This window comes from Gastrolobium bilobum, unplaced genomic scaffold, assembly GCF_033153095.1.
Source record: "Gastrolobium bilobum isolate Gb01-03AN ecotype WA unplaced genomic scaffold, APGP_CSIRO_Gbil_v1 utg16366, whole genome shotgun sequence".
NCBI lineage: Eukaryota > Viridiplantae > Streptophyta > Magnoliopsida > Fabales > Fabaceae > Gastrolobium > Gastrolobium bilobum.
In genome coordinates, this window is record NW_026897955.1 from 185,703 (window position 1) to 202,508 (window position 16,806).

Here is a 16,806-nt window from a genome sequence, read left to right on the forward strand (position 1 = left end):
TTGGTGGGTAAGGAGGTGGATGATTGATAATCTTGAGAGCAAGTAAGGGACCAAGTTCTTATCTCTTTTTATATGCTCCATTGTGAACTCATATTTGTTGAACCAATCTTTTAATCTAAGCAATTAAGGAGTAGGAAGTAATTTTCCTTTGAAGTCCATGATCCTCGGGAAGGATGATTTGCCCATCACCACTATGAACTTGTGACCAATAAGATGGAATTCAAATTTCTTAATTCCATATTTAACGACTAAGATCTCTTTATACATGGAGTGATAATTGTTTTCAGCCTCTGAAAACTTGCATATCCACATACATGCTTCTTGTCGATCTGTAGGATACGCTTTCCATCAGCGTGAATCTTGACTGGAGGGAGATTCTGACAGAGTTGCTTTAGTTCTTTTATTGTATTAGTTTGCTTTTGAGACCAATGTATTGGATTCTTTTTCAGCATAGCTCTGAGAAGTGAGGTTATTTGGGTACACATTGAGATGGAGTCTCTGGCATAATCGTAAGAATGAGTGGAGTTGCTTAGCTGTAAGATTCTCATCAAGAAACTTCATTAGCTCTTGTCCTATGTATGGCCCGGGGACATATTTTCCACCTTTGAAATTTAATCCCAAAATTTCAATTTCATCTTTTGCCACGTGTGCTTTCCTTTCCAACAACATGATTCCATAGCTGTTCATAATCTCAAAGAATTGGTTCAACAAATCCTTATGAGATTCTTTTGCTTTGAATACAATAAGATATCATCAATATAGATTAGTGCACTCTGGAGGATGGGCTGAAAGATTTGGGCCATTGTTCTTTGGAAGATAGAAGGGGTTGTCTTCAGTCTATATGGCATGACGATCCATTGATAATGAGCATTTGGAATGAAAAAGACCGTCTTATACGTTTCTTTTGGTCGAATACCCAATTGCCAAAAAGATGCTTTTAAAATAAAACTTTGAGAACACATGGGCTTTATTGAATAGAAGAATTAGGTTGGGTATCATTGGAAGTGGGAATTTGTCATCTCTGAGAAAATGATTAAGAGATCTGTAATCAATTACTAACCTCTTTTTCCCTCAGACTATTTCAGATCTTTTCTCCACATAAAAGACTTGGCAAGCCCAATCAAATTGGCCAAGGCTAAGTCTGATGGGGTCATTCCTGGATGAGTTGCCTTGGTAGGATTGAGATATTTATTTAGTTTGAAAGGAAAAGATAAAGAACTTTGGACTCTTCCGTAATGGGTTAAGACATTTTATATCAGTGTGAGACTCTGCACAAACTTCTTGTAGCTTAAGAACAACATCCTTCTAATAATCTGGTGCATCCATTAACGCATATAAATTTTGAACTTTAAAATATAGCTAGAAGAAAATCTTTTGAACTTTATTTCATTAGGGAGGAGTTGAATGCTTTCTAGCTTTGTGCAGACATCAGATCCGATCAACAAATCCTTTCCTGGTAGATCTAAACTAATGAATTTAGCACTTACTATGCATTCTGGAAAGAATTAAATCTTTATGGGCTTCTTTGTTATCAAATTTGCAGTGAACATCTTCCCATCAGCAGCTTTGAAACTTTTAGTGTGAGGAACCTAATATTCTTTGGGTGATAGAGCTGGATTCTTTATGGAACAGGAAGCTCTTATGTCTAGAAAGGTTATTGCTAAAATTGACTTTTAATATTTTTCTGCAAAATTTTTGACTTTTACTGAGGGAGTAGGGTGTCGTCGAGTTATGGAAAGACATGGGTCTTGGGAAAGAGAAGTAGTCTCATAGAGTCTATCTAGAGCCATTAATGCTTTTTGATATATACCTCCAAGAGTTAGGTCTTCAATTTTGAATCGTTGGAGATTTGCAAGGACTTTGATTTCTTTGACTAGCTTTTCTGGCAAAGAGTGAAGGAACGTATACTTAAGAGTTGGATCATCCATTCCTCCAATAATATGGTACCTTTTCACCATCTTCCAGTAATGCTTCGCCAAATCATGTCTATTCAAGGAACAACATTTCATTTGGAAGAACTCTGCTCGTGCTTCAGATTCTACTGATCCTGGGTCTCCTAGAAACTCATGATAAATAAAGCCGAGTACATTTTCTATAGTTTGGAGATTAACGAATGAAAATTGTCCATATTCTCCAAGTTTAGTGAACCAATCTCGGAGTGAGCTAGTGAACCGAGATGAGAACTCTCGTAGAATTTCTCTCATTCTTTCTCCATGATCTTCTATAGGCTTAATTTTTGTCTTTTGTAATTCCAGGTGAGCATCCATTTCATGCATGCGGTCTCTCCATTTTGATACAAGAATGTCATCAAAAGTGAACCACGATCCTCCACCATTACTTCTTTTTTCTGGAGTACTATCAGGAAAGGAAATCATGGGTGTTTATATAGTTTCATTTTCATTATCACTCCCCATGACTCTAGAAGTTTCTTCTCCTTGTGTTGCCATGTACATCTCTATTATGTCTGTGATATCTACCAAATGGTCCCCATCAGCAATGGCGGACCTAAGAATTTACATGAGGGGGGCGAAAATACATAAGACTGTTAGCATAGACATAAAATACAAATAAAATTGTCAAATCTGAAATTATTCCAATGTAACTTTTAGAATCATCATTTATGCCTAAATTAATCCTTGCAATTTCACCAACTCAAATTTTAGACAAAAAAAATTAGCCCAAATAGAGAAAAAAACAAAAACACATCAATCCACTAACTAATCTCTTATTACCAAGATACATATAGGCTCAATTTGAAGTTGCTGAGAAGACCCTTCCCTCAGAAAAACACAATGAAGATGATGGGGAGAAATGGACTATCACTAAAAAATGAAGTAAAGTATTAGTGGAAAAAATGGTAAAGAGTTCGAGTATAATGTATGATTGAATGGGATTTCTTTGAAGTAAAATAATAAAGAGAACAAATCATCACACTTTAATAGATATAATTTAGCTCACTATCATGTTTGATTTCCATTATAATTAAAATAATGTGATTTCATTGAAAATGAACTTTAATTTGATAAAACAACTATCACAATACAATGTGTTTTCTTCTCGTGTTTTCATTTTTTCCTCTCAATCTATATTGAGGCGTACATTCCCTAATTTAACCATATATACATTAAGAAAGATTATTGTGATTTATTTTGATTTTATAAATAAACATTAAATATTAGAACTCTTATATTTTAACATCTTATATTCAACTATTCTCCTCACTGAATAGTGTTGTGTACTTTATTTTATTTTTTTAAAGTTTGGTAAACATTCATATGCATGCTTTGTTACAATGTCGCAGCAGCAATAACATCCTTTTTTAGCATTCCTTGTTATGTGCCTGCTTTAATTGTTTTTTGGTAAACGTTGCGGTGCCTGCTTTGTTTAAGTGTTGTTACAGTTAAAGCATGCTTTTTGACCACTTCATTGTTTTGATACCTACATAGTTATAATGCTGCAGCAGGGTTAGCACAGAGAGAAATTAGATAAAATTTATAAAGCATATATAAAAGATAAAATTTTAAAGGAGCGGTGGCCCACCCTAGTCCCCTTAATTTCGCCTCTGCTTATCAAATTCATCCATTGAGGATTCTCGTTTGGAATCTGTTGGCTGGTATGACTCCTCTACAAGAGATATCTTGTGAATTGATTCTTCTACTTGCCTTTGAAGGAATTCTACTATAGGATTTATCATGAGCTGGGTAGTATGTTCTTGAGTCTCATTTTCATCTTTAGCACTTGAGGATGATGGTACTGTCTGATGAATATTGATTTTTCTTTGCTTGGAAATCTGCACAAGCTCTGTGGCTATTTTTTTCCCTTTGGTGTGTTTTGAAAAGGGGGCTTGGTAAACAATACAGAATCTGGGATACTTTTTTTGAATGTTGGTATAGTTGGAGGGAGGCTAAGACAAGAGGACATAGTCTGACTCATAGGGGAATATTTTGAAGAAAATGCTGCCATAGAATTAGAAGCATAAAGACTCGATTGCTTTTGTAAGTTTGCTTCTATGTCTGCAAGTTGCACCTTCAGCTTCCTTATTTCTGCCTCTTTTTTTGTTGAAATCAGCATTATACTGCCTTTGTTGAATCATCAACATCATATCATCATTCTGGCTATTTGATCCTTTAAAGATCCTATTAACTGTGGAATCTTTAAGGATTTTTAATCAACCTTAATTTCAATTGAATATAGTTCTTCTTCAATATTCTTGAGGACTTTATTCTGAGCCACCGCATTGTCAATTTGCCAATTTAGCACATGCTCTACTGGAGACAACTATTTAACACTTCCATCTAAATAAACTATGGTATTCTTTATCCGTAGAGTCCTTTTAACATTTCTTTGAGACATGACTTCCTCAAGTGGAGGAAAATCACTTTTATCAAAAGTGGGCTACATCATGTGACAAGCTTGAGGAGCATTAGGCGGCAGCCTAAGAGGTTGTTCCTTATAATACCTGCAAGGTAGTCTATAAGAAGATTTCTTTTTCTTCTTTTTAGATTTCCTTAACAGGTTTTCGTAACCTTCTGCTTCTTCCCAACAATCATAATCTGAATCACATTCATAATGATCCCAATAACAGTGTCCATGCTCCTTGAAGGCATAAGCTGATTTCCCATTTTTGTCGAAGCATTCAATGGAAATATCTTTAAACTTTTCTACAGGGCTTATCATGAAGATGGAGTTTAAGGATTCTCCTTTTTTCTTTTGGAGGATCTTTAAACTTGATCTCAACATCTCCTGAATCTAAAGTTCTGAATGAAGGATGAGAAGCTTGCATGACTGGTTTTGTTGTCTGTCTGATCTTTTCATAAGAAGTAATCCACGATTCAAGAAAGAGTTGCAATAGGTCTTTTCTCTGGAGTTATCTTGGAATATTAATACAAGTGGGGACAAAGTAATGCATCATTGGATACCAGTAAAGACAAATCCAAATCATAATTTTGCACTCTATATACCATTTGGTAATGGAGTGTCGCCATAGCAGCTTCTGAAACATGTGGAGCACCAATGATTTGTACTTGAACCATTAGTGCTTTGGTCACATGCTTATCTTTGAAGGGCATATTAAAATTTGGGGGAAAGGTGAACATCATTGTCCTAGCATTCAGGGTTATTTGCACAGTACCAATGACAACATGTTGGTATTCAAGGTATCTAGAGTCTAAGAGTGCAATTTTGGCTACAACATGTAATTCTTTCCTACCATGGTATGAAAGAGCAAGATAGACTGCACCTATATGCAAATGGGTATATCCATATTTTTGCCATTCAGGAACAAATTCTGGTGGGATTTTTAGGGTAATATATTGTTCTACATGGGAATATGGTAAGGTATGATGGGAGAAGGAGGATGCTTGGATGTATTCTCTGATGGCTTGGTTTTTTGGAGAAATAAGAGTTTTAATAGATTGGGTCTAGGTGGTTTTATGTTTCTTGAAAGCATAATAAGGGTTAATCAAGACTAGGGCTTTTCAGCTATTGCGGTTGTGTCTGGGATATGAGTGATTTCATATAAGTAATATATTATAGAAGTTGTACGTTTACTACATGATGGAGGTAGAGACATAGGTATTTGAGTGGAGGATGAGATGGAGGGAGTATGACATTAGTATCTTGGGTATCCATGTATGCTAAAGTTTATCTTTCCTTCACCGTTACTAATTTAATCCATATCACTCTCTGTTTTTGTATCTTGAGGCTCTTATACAAATGTTGGCCAGGTAGCCTATGAATCACCATATTCATGAGAATCTCACAAGTGAGACTATCTCGTTGAAGTCTCTTTTAAATTCATTAGAGTACTTGCAGGATAAATTGTGACTTGCAGCAGCAAACCAATTGCCCATAGCCTTTTTCTCCATGTTAATGAGAGACCTTACTAGACTCATCTCATGAACATAATGACCATAGGTCCGTAGCAAATGATCAATCTTCATGTCATAACCTTTATGATGCACAAAATCTATATTTATGACGAGCGCAAAGCATACTCAATATGACTATGGTAGAGAGATGATCATAGATTAAATTAAGAAAGAGAAACGAGAATTTTTAGAAAGTCAATGGAGAACAACACACTTCTTATTGATAGGTAGAAAACTCTTGACCTTACAAGCTTACAAGGCCACCTATTTATAAGTGAAGAAAGCATAACAAGCTAGACAATATTACATTATTGCTTACATCACACTTCATAATACAACACTTTAGAAAAGTACATCAAGACAAATACTACAGGACAAACTTTATTATCTAAGTGCTTACATCATCACACATTAATAATATTGGGCTTAACAAACTTCTTAGGCCCAAACTAAGTAACTCAAGTCCAACCTGTCTTTATAATGGGCTTATGTCCATCTAAGTCCATTCGTTCACCGGATTCTTTGCTTCTCCTTTTTTTTCTTCTTTATCAAGGTCAAGCATCAAAAGATATTCTTCAAAAAAATTTCAGTGACCGAAGTCTTCATGTCAAATGGGTCTTGTGAGTCTTTCAAGATGTCTGAGACAGGTTCTTCATCTTTGTCAGCATTCTTTTTCTGAGAACACTCTTCTTGAGAATTGGAAGCCCTCAATGCTGCATTAAGATTTTCTTGATATTTTGTTAAATCTGCACTAAACGGATCTCTACACCAACCAGGCCCATGGGGCGTCATCTTTCTATTCAGGCCAAAGGACTTTAGGGACCACTTCATTGAGCTATGCAAGACGCTTCTGATGAAAGGGCCGCAATATGGTTTGAAGGGATCAAGAAAGTAACCAAAAAGAGGACCTTTTCGACAGTAAATTATGTTAAAATGGAGAAATCTGAATTTTATGTCAAGAGGAGGATTGGAAAGAGGAGGCATCACCTCATGATTGACAAATGATTATTATTATTATTATTATAAATTATTTTGTTATGACAATATGTGATTTTTGTGTTTAGGACTGATTAGGATTTTTTATTTTATTTTTTGGTTTTATAGGAATGGACTTTTAAGGTTTGCGTTATTGTGTTTTTATTTCTTTATCTGGTATATGCACCCCTACTGTGCATTATAGCGTGCAGGATTCTGGAAATTTAGAGAGAAGTCGAGATTTTTGAATTCTCTTCCTGCTTTTTCATTCCTTCCACGCCTATTTAACCAAGTTGATAACAAACTTAACAAAATATGAAAAATAGAATTAGGAAATTACAAAAAGAAATAAAAATTATGGGAATATTCAGCAATTCCCCTATTAGGCTAAGTCATTTCTTCATAGAGCTACTTAGAAAGATATAAATTAAAACATTAAAAAGATAAATATTAACGTTAAAACTCAAATACAGGCACTTGAATTTAAAGAAAAGTGGTATTTGAATAGTGAGAATGAATAACATAATATATAGTCACGATACTCTCCGGTTGTTAGTTTTCTACAATTTACGATCGGAACTCAAGGCATGAACAATATCTTAAAGTTAAGGATAAAAATATATAATTTTCCAATTAATGTCTTGAACTTATTTTTAGCAAAAATTCAAAGAACCAGAGAGCTTGAGAAACGCACACCAAAAACTCTAAGATGCCATCATATACCATTTTTCGATTTGACCACCATAGAGCAAACTCAAACAAAAAACCCTCATTGACCAGTATTGGCTCTGTACTGTAAATACTAAAAAAATTTAAATAAATAATGTACAAAATAAGTTTCAATAACAAAACTGGGAACAGTTATATTACTTACCTATTTAATTTTTTTACCCTTATTATCTTTTAATTACCATTTGATTAAATTTAAATCAACAGTCTCAAAATAATAATTTTTTTTATTTTGTTTCTTTCTCCCGACTTTTTCTCAACTAATTATTTCTCTTTCTTTTATCCGTTGGTTGAAATTTAATCAACAGTGATAAAAAGATAATAAAGATAGGAAGATTAAATAAGTAGGTAATATAATTGACCAAACTATTAACATCAAATAGCATTGTCTCAACGATCTTAAACTTGATTCAGTTTAATTCCTGCTTGTCCTTTATTGGCAACATCCGAAAATACCACTGAAGATGAGTTCAGGAAAATAAAAAAATTAAAAAAAAAAAAAAAAAACAATACCTGTTTAAAATTTGAAATTGTTTGAGAACCCACATTCATTCCCTTTTCATTTTAATTGGAAACAGCACCATTACTTGTGTATGACTTCACTGCATGACCAATAGTAATTGAAGAATCTAAGTAATACATTTATATATGTAGTCCACTACATGACCAGTTCCCATCTCTCGACCATTCATGGGCAACAATGAGTCATGGTGACCGCGCTTCACACATTCGTGAGGCATCATGACTCGGTTTTAGTCCACCAAGAAAACCATACTATTTAAGGGGTTAGGCATTAAGAATCGCAAACTAATGTAGGCCAACTAATAACTCCTCAAGTTTTAAAGTACAAAATTTCTCTGCCTTTGTAGATACAAAAGCAGAAAACACTAGAAAGTATAAAATTGTGCAAATGTTATATAGCTAATATTCAACAAGATTCTTTTGACTATGGATTCACTGAACTATTACACACGGAGTTTTACTTTAAAGTAAACTTATTCCTACGTACATTTCTTTTGCTAAGACTAATGGGAGGAGAATCTTTACTTTGACTAACAATGGCAGAAGAGCCAACTTGGCTAACACACAATTTCTTTGAGCCACGCTGCCTTGGGTATGGGTGAATTTTAGCCAATTCACGCACACGGCATGCCACATCCAATGGTAAGGGACGTAATGCAAGCTCGTCATTTTGCTCAGCCTGCAATCACCAAATGATTGTTTACACAAACTTATCACCGAACAAAATTTTAACATTGATAGCATATTTTGCAAAAATAACTTTTAAGTTGGAAATAACATCATGTATTATAGTACCCCAGATGAGTTCCTGAGATATGAGTGAAAAATCAATGAACAAATAAGGAAGTTCCTGAAAGGAAATTAGAAGGTTAACCTCTTTCTTGTTGAATTTCTGTGCAGAACTGGCTCTTAATAGATTACGCCACTTGTCCTGCATAAATCACATTTAGATAACACAGGTTTGGAAGAAAGGTGACAACTGAATGAGTGAAGCTTTGTGAAGTACCCTGAGATCTATGGGAGTTCGGTAGCTCGAGGAAGAAAACAAAAACCTCTTTATATCAGTCCATCGACCAACTCCATATTCAGATACACCATCTACCAGCTTCATCACTTCAGAGAGATTCCACATCCTCTGATGCTTTCTCCGATCTTTCTTTCTAGATCTTTTTGGTGTCAAACATTCATCCTCAGACTCCGAGGAGAATGACTCATTGTCATACTCAACTTTCTACAAAACAAATCTATCTTGTTAAATGAGGAAGAATAATTTTGCAAACCATTAGCCATGAATAATAAGCAATTATATTCATATGCAGTTAATATCTCTAAATTCACAATTTTCTCACTGACTCAACCACAGGAACCATTTTGTTCCAAATGTCCAGTAACAAAAAACAGCTATAGACCTTAAGAACTGCAGAAATGAAATACACATGAATATCATGCTTTAGTAATATAAAATTTAAACATAAATAGATTGCCATACTATAGGTGATAAATGATCCTGCAATTGAGAAATGGTGTACAAAGAAGCAATGCCCCAGTTGTAGCCAAGACACGAGAGAAGCACAATGAAGCAAATTCATGTCAATTAACACACAAGTTACTACAAATTTTACAATTCAATTCAATAAGAGTCAGCAGACTAAATTTTAAAAAAGAATACAAGTTAACACTTAACAAATAAAATTTATACATAAGGTAAAATAATCATCAAATGTATATATTCAAGCCCATGCAGATGTATCCAAAACCAGTAGAGGATGTACATCTAAACTGATCTTAACATTATACATACACAACGATACAAACACTATCTCTCTCTCTCTAAAACACCCCTTAAAGGAAACAGTACCTCTTTCTTAGGATGCCCCTTGCAAACTTGCAACTCAGAAAGCGTCACATCACTATTTCCATTACTAGACTTCTCACCTGGAATCTTTTTCAATGCCTTAAGTCTTATACGAAGTTCATCACATGACGACACGCTCATATGTTTATTTTTTGTAACAGCAGTTGCTACCTTTTCCTTTGACTTCAAATTTGAAGATTCTTCAATATACCTCTGAGTAGGCTTTCGGAATCTCTTCTCTCTAAGTGCAGCAGGTTGGCATTTTTCAACAGAACCCTTCTCATAAGACAATATACCACCAGCAAAATGGTGATCGTTATCCAACCCATGCAGATGCTGTATATCAAGTGAAATGTTGTACAGGCAATCTACATTCGATGGTTGACTTGGATTGCTCCTGAAGGCACCATGTGACTCATACGTTACTGTCTCATCTAGAGAATCACTTTTGCAATTGGATTGTGCAATGGGCACTTTTGTTGATTCTGATACCCCACCAACAATACTACTTCCACTTAATCCTGAAGAATGACTTTCTGAACTTGAGTTTTGCAAAAGTGAACTGTCACAAGGACCAGAGCCTAGTACCTCAGCTTTGTTGGAAAATTCAAAATCTGCAGATTGAAAAAAATAAATTGTAATATGCAAAACAGAAAGGAGTAATTAAAAAGGGGGAGCTGAAACTAATCCTTTTCTTCCTTTTTATCAAAATATCATAGCAGAAGGAAACATGTTAATATTTGATAATTTACCCAAGAAGTACCCAGCTTTGTTGGAAAATTCAAAATCTGCAGATTGAAAAAAATAAATTGTAATATGCAAAACAGAAAGGAGTAATTAAAAGAGGAGCAGAAACTAATCCTTTTCTTCCTTTTTATCGAAATATCATAGCAGAAGGAAACATGTTGATATTTGATAATATACCCAAGTACTCATCACATGCGACGGAGAATCCATCAGTTCCTTCAAAATCATGGATTTCGACATCATCTAGCAATCCATCAAGTACCTAACAATATATTTTATTAAAGATAATTTTCAAATCCACAAAATAAGGACAAATACAATTTTAGCAGCAAGTATTAGGGAAATATCAAATAGATAAGGTGAGATAAACCTGAAAGGATAGACTCAAGCAACAAGTAATTAATAACAAGCAGTTTAAATATAAACATCACCCCAATAATAACTGAATATATACAAAATACCTCCAGTTCCAAATCATCCTTGCCATTCAAAGTTGTATGAGAATCCAAACCGCCTGATGAATGTAAGCACAATAGTATGAGATATAACAACATGAGTAACTAGGAAAACAACCACCAAAGACTGAAAGCAAAAATTATCATTGTTCTCAGAAAATAAGACAACATTAATACAGCATTATCAACCATAGAAAGTTATCTAGTCCAAGATAAAATCTCAAATATAGAGTAAAAATTTGATGACTTTTGAAGATGCAACATTAATTCCAATTTCCAAAGCAATCTCTGTCAACAATACTCAAGTGTGCAGACCGTTTGCTTATTTTTTCATTCTTTCACCTCATCATTTTACTTTTCCATTTATTCCAGTTTTTCGGCAAAAAAATACAGCCAAATTAAAAACAAAAAAATTTTATTGCCAACAAATAGTTAAAGTACAACTATTTTCTGTTATATGGACTTCAACCAATAGAATCAGAAAAAACAACATCAGGTCATTTGAGAATTACCAATACTTGATTTTAAACCAAATTCAAATCCACAAGAAAGACTTTCGGCGTCATAACATTTCTCTACATTCTCCTCATTAAAATACAACATACTATCCACTGAAACATGATCATTTCTAGGTTCTGCAAGTAAATGCTCAACTTCCATTACTTCATCCTTAAGAGCAGGTACAAATGATTCATCCACCTGAACCTAGGTAAATGTAAAACAGAGATATCATAAATCATATGCCTTAAGCAATACCATATTACTGTGTACAGTTTATTTAAATAGTAAAAGAAGTTCATTAACAAACAATGATGTAAATCTGCATAAGTGTACTTACAAACAGCTTTAAAATGTTTCCATCAAAATTAAATTTGCAAGCACCTAGTATGCTGAAGACCAAGAAAAACATTCTAATTTAAGGTAAAACTTGTTGAAAGGAACAAACACAATTGACAAATAATTTTTAAAGAAAATAAATAAAGTGTAATGGTTTCAGCATTGAACAATGATAAGTAACCACAAGGGTAGTTTGGGGATTTATGTCTCTTTAAGTTTTGTGCCTACATCAGCAGTGGTTCAATTTTTTATGACAAAAAAGGAGTTTTGTTATGTTGTGTAAAAATTCAAACCAAGGGGTGTGTTTTTATATTAGCATAAAGGCCTAGAGGGATCCATGGCGTAGGTATGAAATTGGACAGGGTTGAACTACTGAATTTACTCTATAATGTAAATGAGTCCTTCAGACAGAAGTCAAAACCAGCACTAAACTTTAGAGGAAAAGTAAACATTAATATTTAATAGCTCAAGAGCAAAACAACACGATTGAAATGTCAACGAAGGATATTAAATGCCACAAGAAACTTTTCATCTTAGCCACCAATAGTGGGCAACAATCTAATCTATACTAACTCGGAAAATGGTAATATATATATATGGTGGAAATTTTTTATGAAGATGGTAATTTACTTCCAAATTCCTTATCTATGTTTTCAGAATTCAGACCACACTTAAAGCATTCAATAACTTGGATCCTACACTATGGTGGAATCATTCAAATCAAATAAAAATCCATACATGATCAATGTACTGTACACATATCAACAATCTCTTATAGGACACTTTTTCCAGTATTCATCTCATACAATATAGCAATGATCATAATCTCTTGCTAAACCAGTATATGAAAGTACCATATAAATGAATTTTGTATTGCATACTTGTTGAGATATATAGTCCCACATTGATTGTGTGGGCAACTAATGTGGCCTTGGGCACTCCCACCCTTTGAGCTAGCTTTTGGGATTGTGTATCTCAAGGTTCTTAACATGGTATCAGAGCTTGAGTGACTACAAGATCACAAGTTCGATCCTCTCTGCCCCCCACTTTAAAGTGGGATTAAAAATAAAAAACACAAAAAGGTAAACCAAAAAATTGGACCTGTGCAATATCCACACTTCAAGCCCAAAGGGCTCTCGTGTGAGGGGGCGTGTTGAGATATATAGTCCCACATTGATTGTGTGGGCAACTAATGTGGCCTTTATAAGGCCTTGGACACTCCCACCCTTTGAGCTAGCTCTGATACCATGTTAAGAACCTTGAGATACACCACCCCAAAAGCTAGCTCAAAGGGTGGGAGTGCCCAAGGCCTTATAAAGGCCACGTTAGTTGCCCACACAATCAATGTGGGACTATATATCTCAACAATACTCAAACATATGGCATTTTATGTTATTGAACCCTAGGGGCAAGACTGTTAAAATATTTCCAACCAAGTACAATAATTACAATCATTACCCCACATAATTTCTTAAGAGGTGATGTTTAGTTATTTACCATGATCAGGTGCAGCCAATATGAGAAACAACATGGTAGGTTAAAATATCTGTGTGCTTAGAGATATAAGGACCAGTATCCTTACCCTTTGGCATTTCATATTGGAACATTTCCCCGAATATTCTTCACGATCCATCTCATGTTCTTTTTAATCTTATCCTACAATTTCACTGAGCATCCGTTTACTCTTTTTTTCTCATTTATATTCACACACAAATACACGTTTATGAAGAAAACAGAAGCATACAAATATATATTGTATACTTTTTCAAAAGAAAAAAAAAAAACTATTTTAGAGCTTTCTCATAAGCTAGAAAAGCTAACTTTTATCCAAAAAATATTTTTCAAAGTTTATCCAAACACACCCTAAATTACATGAAAAAAATGAAAATTGAGCTAATTAAGAAACCGCATGCGAAGTTATCAAAGTGAACAGAAATGGAGAAACGAAATTACGAAAACCCCAACCTCATCTCTTAACCAAGCAAAGCAATCTCGAATTAACCGATCCCTAAACTCAAAAATAAAAAAAATAAAAAAAAAAAATTAACACAGAACAGATTAAGATCTAATCAGTAGCAGAAACGAGAGAGAAGCAGTAACGAAGTTGAAGATCTAACCTCGAAGTGTTGAATTGAAGAGACAGAGATAGAGAGAGAAGAGTGAGACACAAGTTCGAGCGAATGTTCGAAACCGAAAAAGGTTAAAACCGCCAAAAAGCGACACGAAACGGAGGGATGGAAGGTGCGTTGTTTTTATTCGACGGAATCCAAAATGTTTTTTTTTTTTTTTATTATTAGTTTTTTTTTTTTTTCGAAACACGGTTGTAATCCAAATTGTGCGTTTCAAGTCCGCTGAGACAGGACACGTGGACGACATTCAGTGGTTCCGTTTGTGGTCGCTTTCTTATTTGCAACGCTGTCATGTCTTAACGCTGTCAGAACCTCCGTCAACCTCTTCCAATTCTCACTTGTGTCTGCTGAGCAACGGACTACACGACGTCGTTTGGACTTGGAGACACTCATCCGTCGCTCGCGTTTTTCTCGTGTCAAGTGTCAACTATCAAGATTCAAGGCTATTATTAGCTTTAAGCACTTTTAACTTTTACTGCATGTTTCGTTCACCGTATAGGATGAGATCTGATAGTATATGGTCTGATTATATAAGATTTGATTGAATTTTAATTTCAGAGTTTGGCACGATATTGTATAAAATAATATATTGTATTAGATAATATCATCTAGTATTTAGTTATGCACTGTATAATACTATATATGATAAAAATAAATATTTTTAATAAAAATATCCTTTAATAAAGAATTTATGTAATTCTTCAAAAAATGTCATATATGATATTAATTTTTATAAAAATTTATTGATCAGTGTATCCAAAATATAAATTAATTTTTATAAAAATAAAAATATTCAATATTTTAAAATTAATTTTTATTTTAATAGATTAATATTAAAATAATATATTAATTTTTGAGAATTACATTGATCAACGATGTAATACATCAATATCTTATCAGACCTTATCTCTCACCCTCAGGCCGGATTAAGTTATACATCGTTTTGATGTATTAAAGAATTATGTTGTATAAGCTTATACTATACTATGGTCACACCAAACAACTGAAAATGTCTTAACGTATGATATAAGTTTATACTATCATGTCTTATACGTCCTCTTAACTCTTAGGGCATGTTTGGTGTGACGTATAAGGCATGATAGTATAAGCTTATACTATACGTTATGACATTTTCAGTTGTTTGGTGTGACCATTGTATAGTATAAGCTTATACAGCATAATCCCTTAATACATCAAAACGATGTATAACTTAATCCGGCCTAAGGGTGAGGGATAAGGCCTGATAAGAGATTGATGTATTAACATCGTTGACTAATGTAATTCTCAAAAATTAATATATATATATTTTTTGGTAAACCAAAAATTATATATTATTTTAATTTTAATCTATTAAAATAAAAATTCATTTTTCAATATATTAATTTTTAAAATATTGAATTTTTTTTATAAAAATTAATTTATATTTTGGACACACTAATCAATAAATTTTTATAAAAATTAATATCATGACATTTTTTGAAAAATTATATAAATTTTTTATTAAAGGATATTTTTATTAAAAATATTTATTTTTATCATATATAGTATTATACAGTACATTACCAAATATTAGATGATATTATCTTATACAATATATTATTTTATACAATACCGTGCCAAACGCTGGATAGTATTAAAATTCAATCAGGTCTTATACTATCAGGCCTTATCCTATACTATGCATCAAACATGCCCTTAACTTTGTAAAGGAATTTAAGTTTAATGATTAAGAAAAAAATAAATTAATATTTAATAATTACTTGACTTGACTCGTAATCATGAGTTATGAAAAATTTCACGGGTTTGGAATTTGGATTGGTATACGCTAAGGAGCTAAGGAGAGGGAAAAAAAATTCTAAAAAACTAGATTTGTATCTTATCCGATCTTTTGTCTAGCTAAGTCCAAGTGCATTTATTTACAAAAAAAAAAAAAAAAAAAGTCCAAGTGCATTTATCTTTGTATATTTGATGAGGGAAACGTTTCCATTTATAGACTCCAACGACTACCTACATAAATAATAAATGATGGAAAAAAAAAATTCTATCATACGAGATAAAATTATGTTATTTTGGAATTGAGAAAATTAATAAATAATATTTTAAAAATTTTATTTATTTCTTTATTATATAAATTTTATCAAAACACTCTTTATTAATTTTTCAAACCTTCAAAAGAGAATATAACTTTAAGGTTATTAAAAATAATTTTATCTGTTGTGACACGAGAATCAATAAACTCATAAATAATATAGAAAAAAGTGTTTGTCATTTTAAAAGAGAGACACACAAAAATATTTTTTATTTAAAATTTAAATTAAAAAAAATCATTCACTTCTCTCCCATGATTTTCATTTCTTGTGTCTATGTCTCTCTTAAAATAACATAACTTATGTCATTTAAAATGACAAACATCAAACTCAATAATATAATATATTGATATTTTGATTCAATATAACACAATCCAAGTGTCCACAAATAAATAAAAATGAGAAAAGTTCTATCATTTAAAATCACACAACTTACATCCTTTCACTCTCACAAAGAGGTGGGACCCACACCTTTATTTTTTTTTTGTCAACTCTCTCTCCTTCTTTATCTATCTCTTTCTCTCTCTTAAAATGACACAACTCTACATCCTTTAAAATTATACACACTTTTCCCAATAAAAATTAGCGTATGCACTTGGC

At 33.0% G+C, this 16,806-nt stretch overlaps 1 protein-coding gene across 12 annotated transcripts; it reads right to left on the reverse strand.

Moving 5' to 3' along the window:
• Positions 1 to 8,344: 8,344 nt before the first annotated feature.
• Positions 8,345 to 14,200, reverse strand: LOC133311691 (uncharacterized). 12 transcript variants are annotated; one of them, XM_061512774.1, is made up of 11 exons: positions 14,108 to 14,177; positions 13,956 to 13,998; positions 13,573 to 13,646; positions 11,807 to 11,858; positions 11,160 to 11,212; positions 10,876 to 10,960; positions 10,704 to 10,739; positions 9,955 to 10,565; positions 9,103 to 9,327; positions 8,971 to 9,027; positions 8,345 to 8,775 (listed from the first exon to the last, which is right to left on the reverse strand). In XM_061512774.1, exons 3-11 carry the CDS (start codon positions 13,621 to 13,623, stop codon positions 8,554 to 8,556), a joined length of 1,392 nt encoding a protein of 463 aa, XP_061368758.1. In that variant the 5' UTR covers positions 13,624 to 13,646; positions 13,956 to 13,998; positions 14,108 to 14,177; the 3' UTR covers positions 8,345 to 8,553. The 12 variants fall into 12 exon arrangements, with proteins under 12 accessions (XP_061368758.1, XP_061368751.1, XP_061368750.1 ...); XM_061512767.1 differs by having other exon boundaries at positions 8,346 to 8,775; positions 11,666 to 11,858; positions 13,573 to 13,657; positions 14,108 to 14,200; XM_061512766.1 differs by having other exon boundaries at positions 8,346 to 8,775; positions 11,666 to 11,858.
• Positions 14,201 to 16,806: the final 2,606 nt, after the last annotated feature.

Coding starts and splice junctions, on each gene's coding strand:
- LOC133311691 (XM_061512767.1), bottom strand. CDS start 13,623: ATGGATCGTGAAGAATATTCGGGGAAATGTTCCAATATGAAATGCCAA. Junction 11,213..11,665: donor TGGTTTAAAATCAAGTATTG/GTAATTCTCAAA, acceptor TACATTCATCAG/GCGGTTTGGATTCTCATACA. Junction 8,776..8,970: donor AGAAATTCAACAAGAAAGAG/GTTAACCTTCTA, acceptor TGGTGATTGCAG/GCTGAGCAAAATGACGAGCT.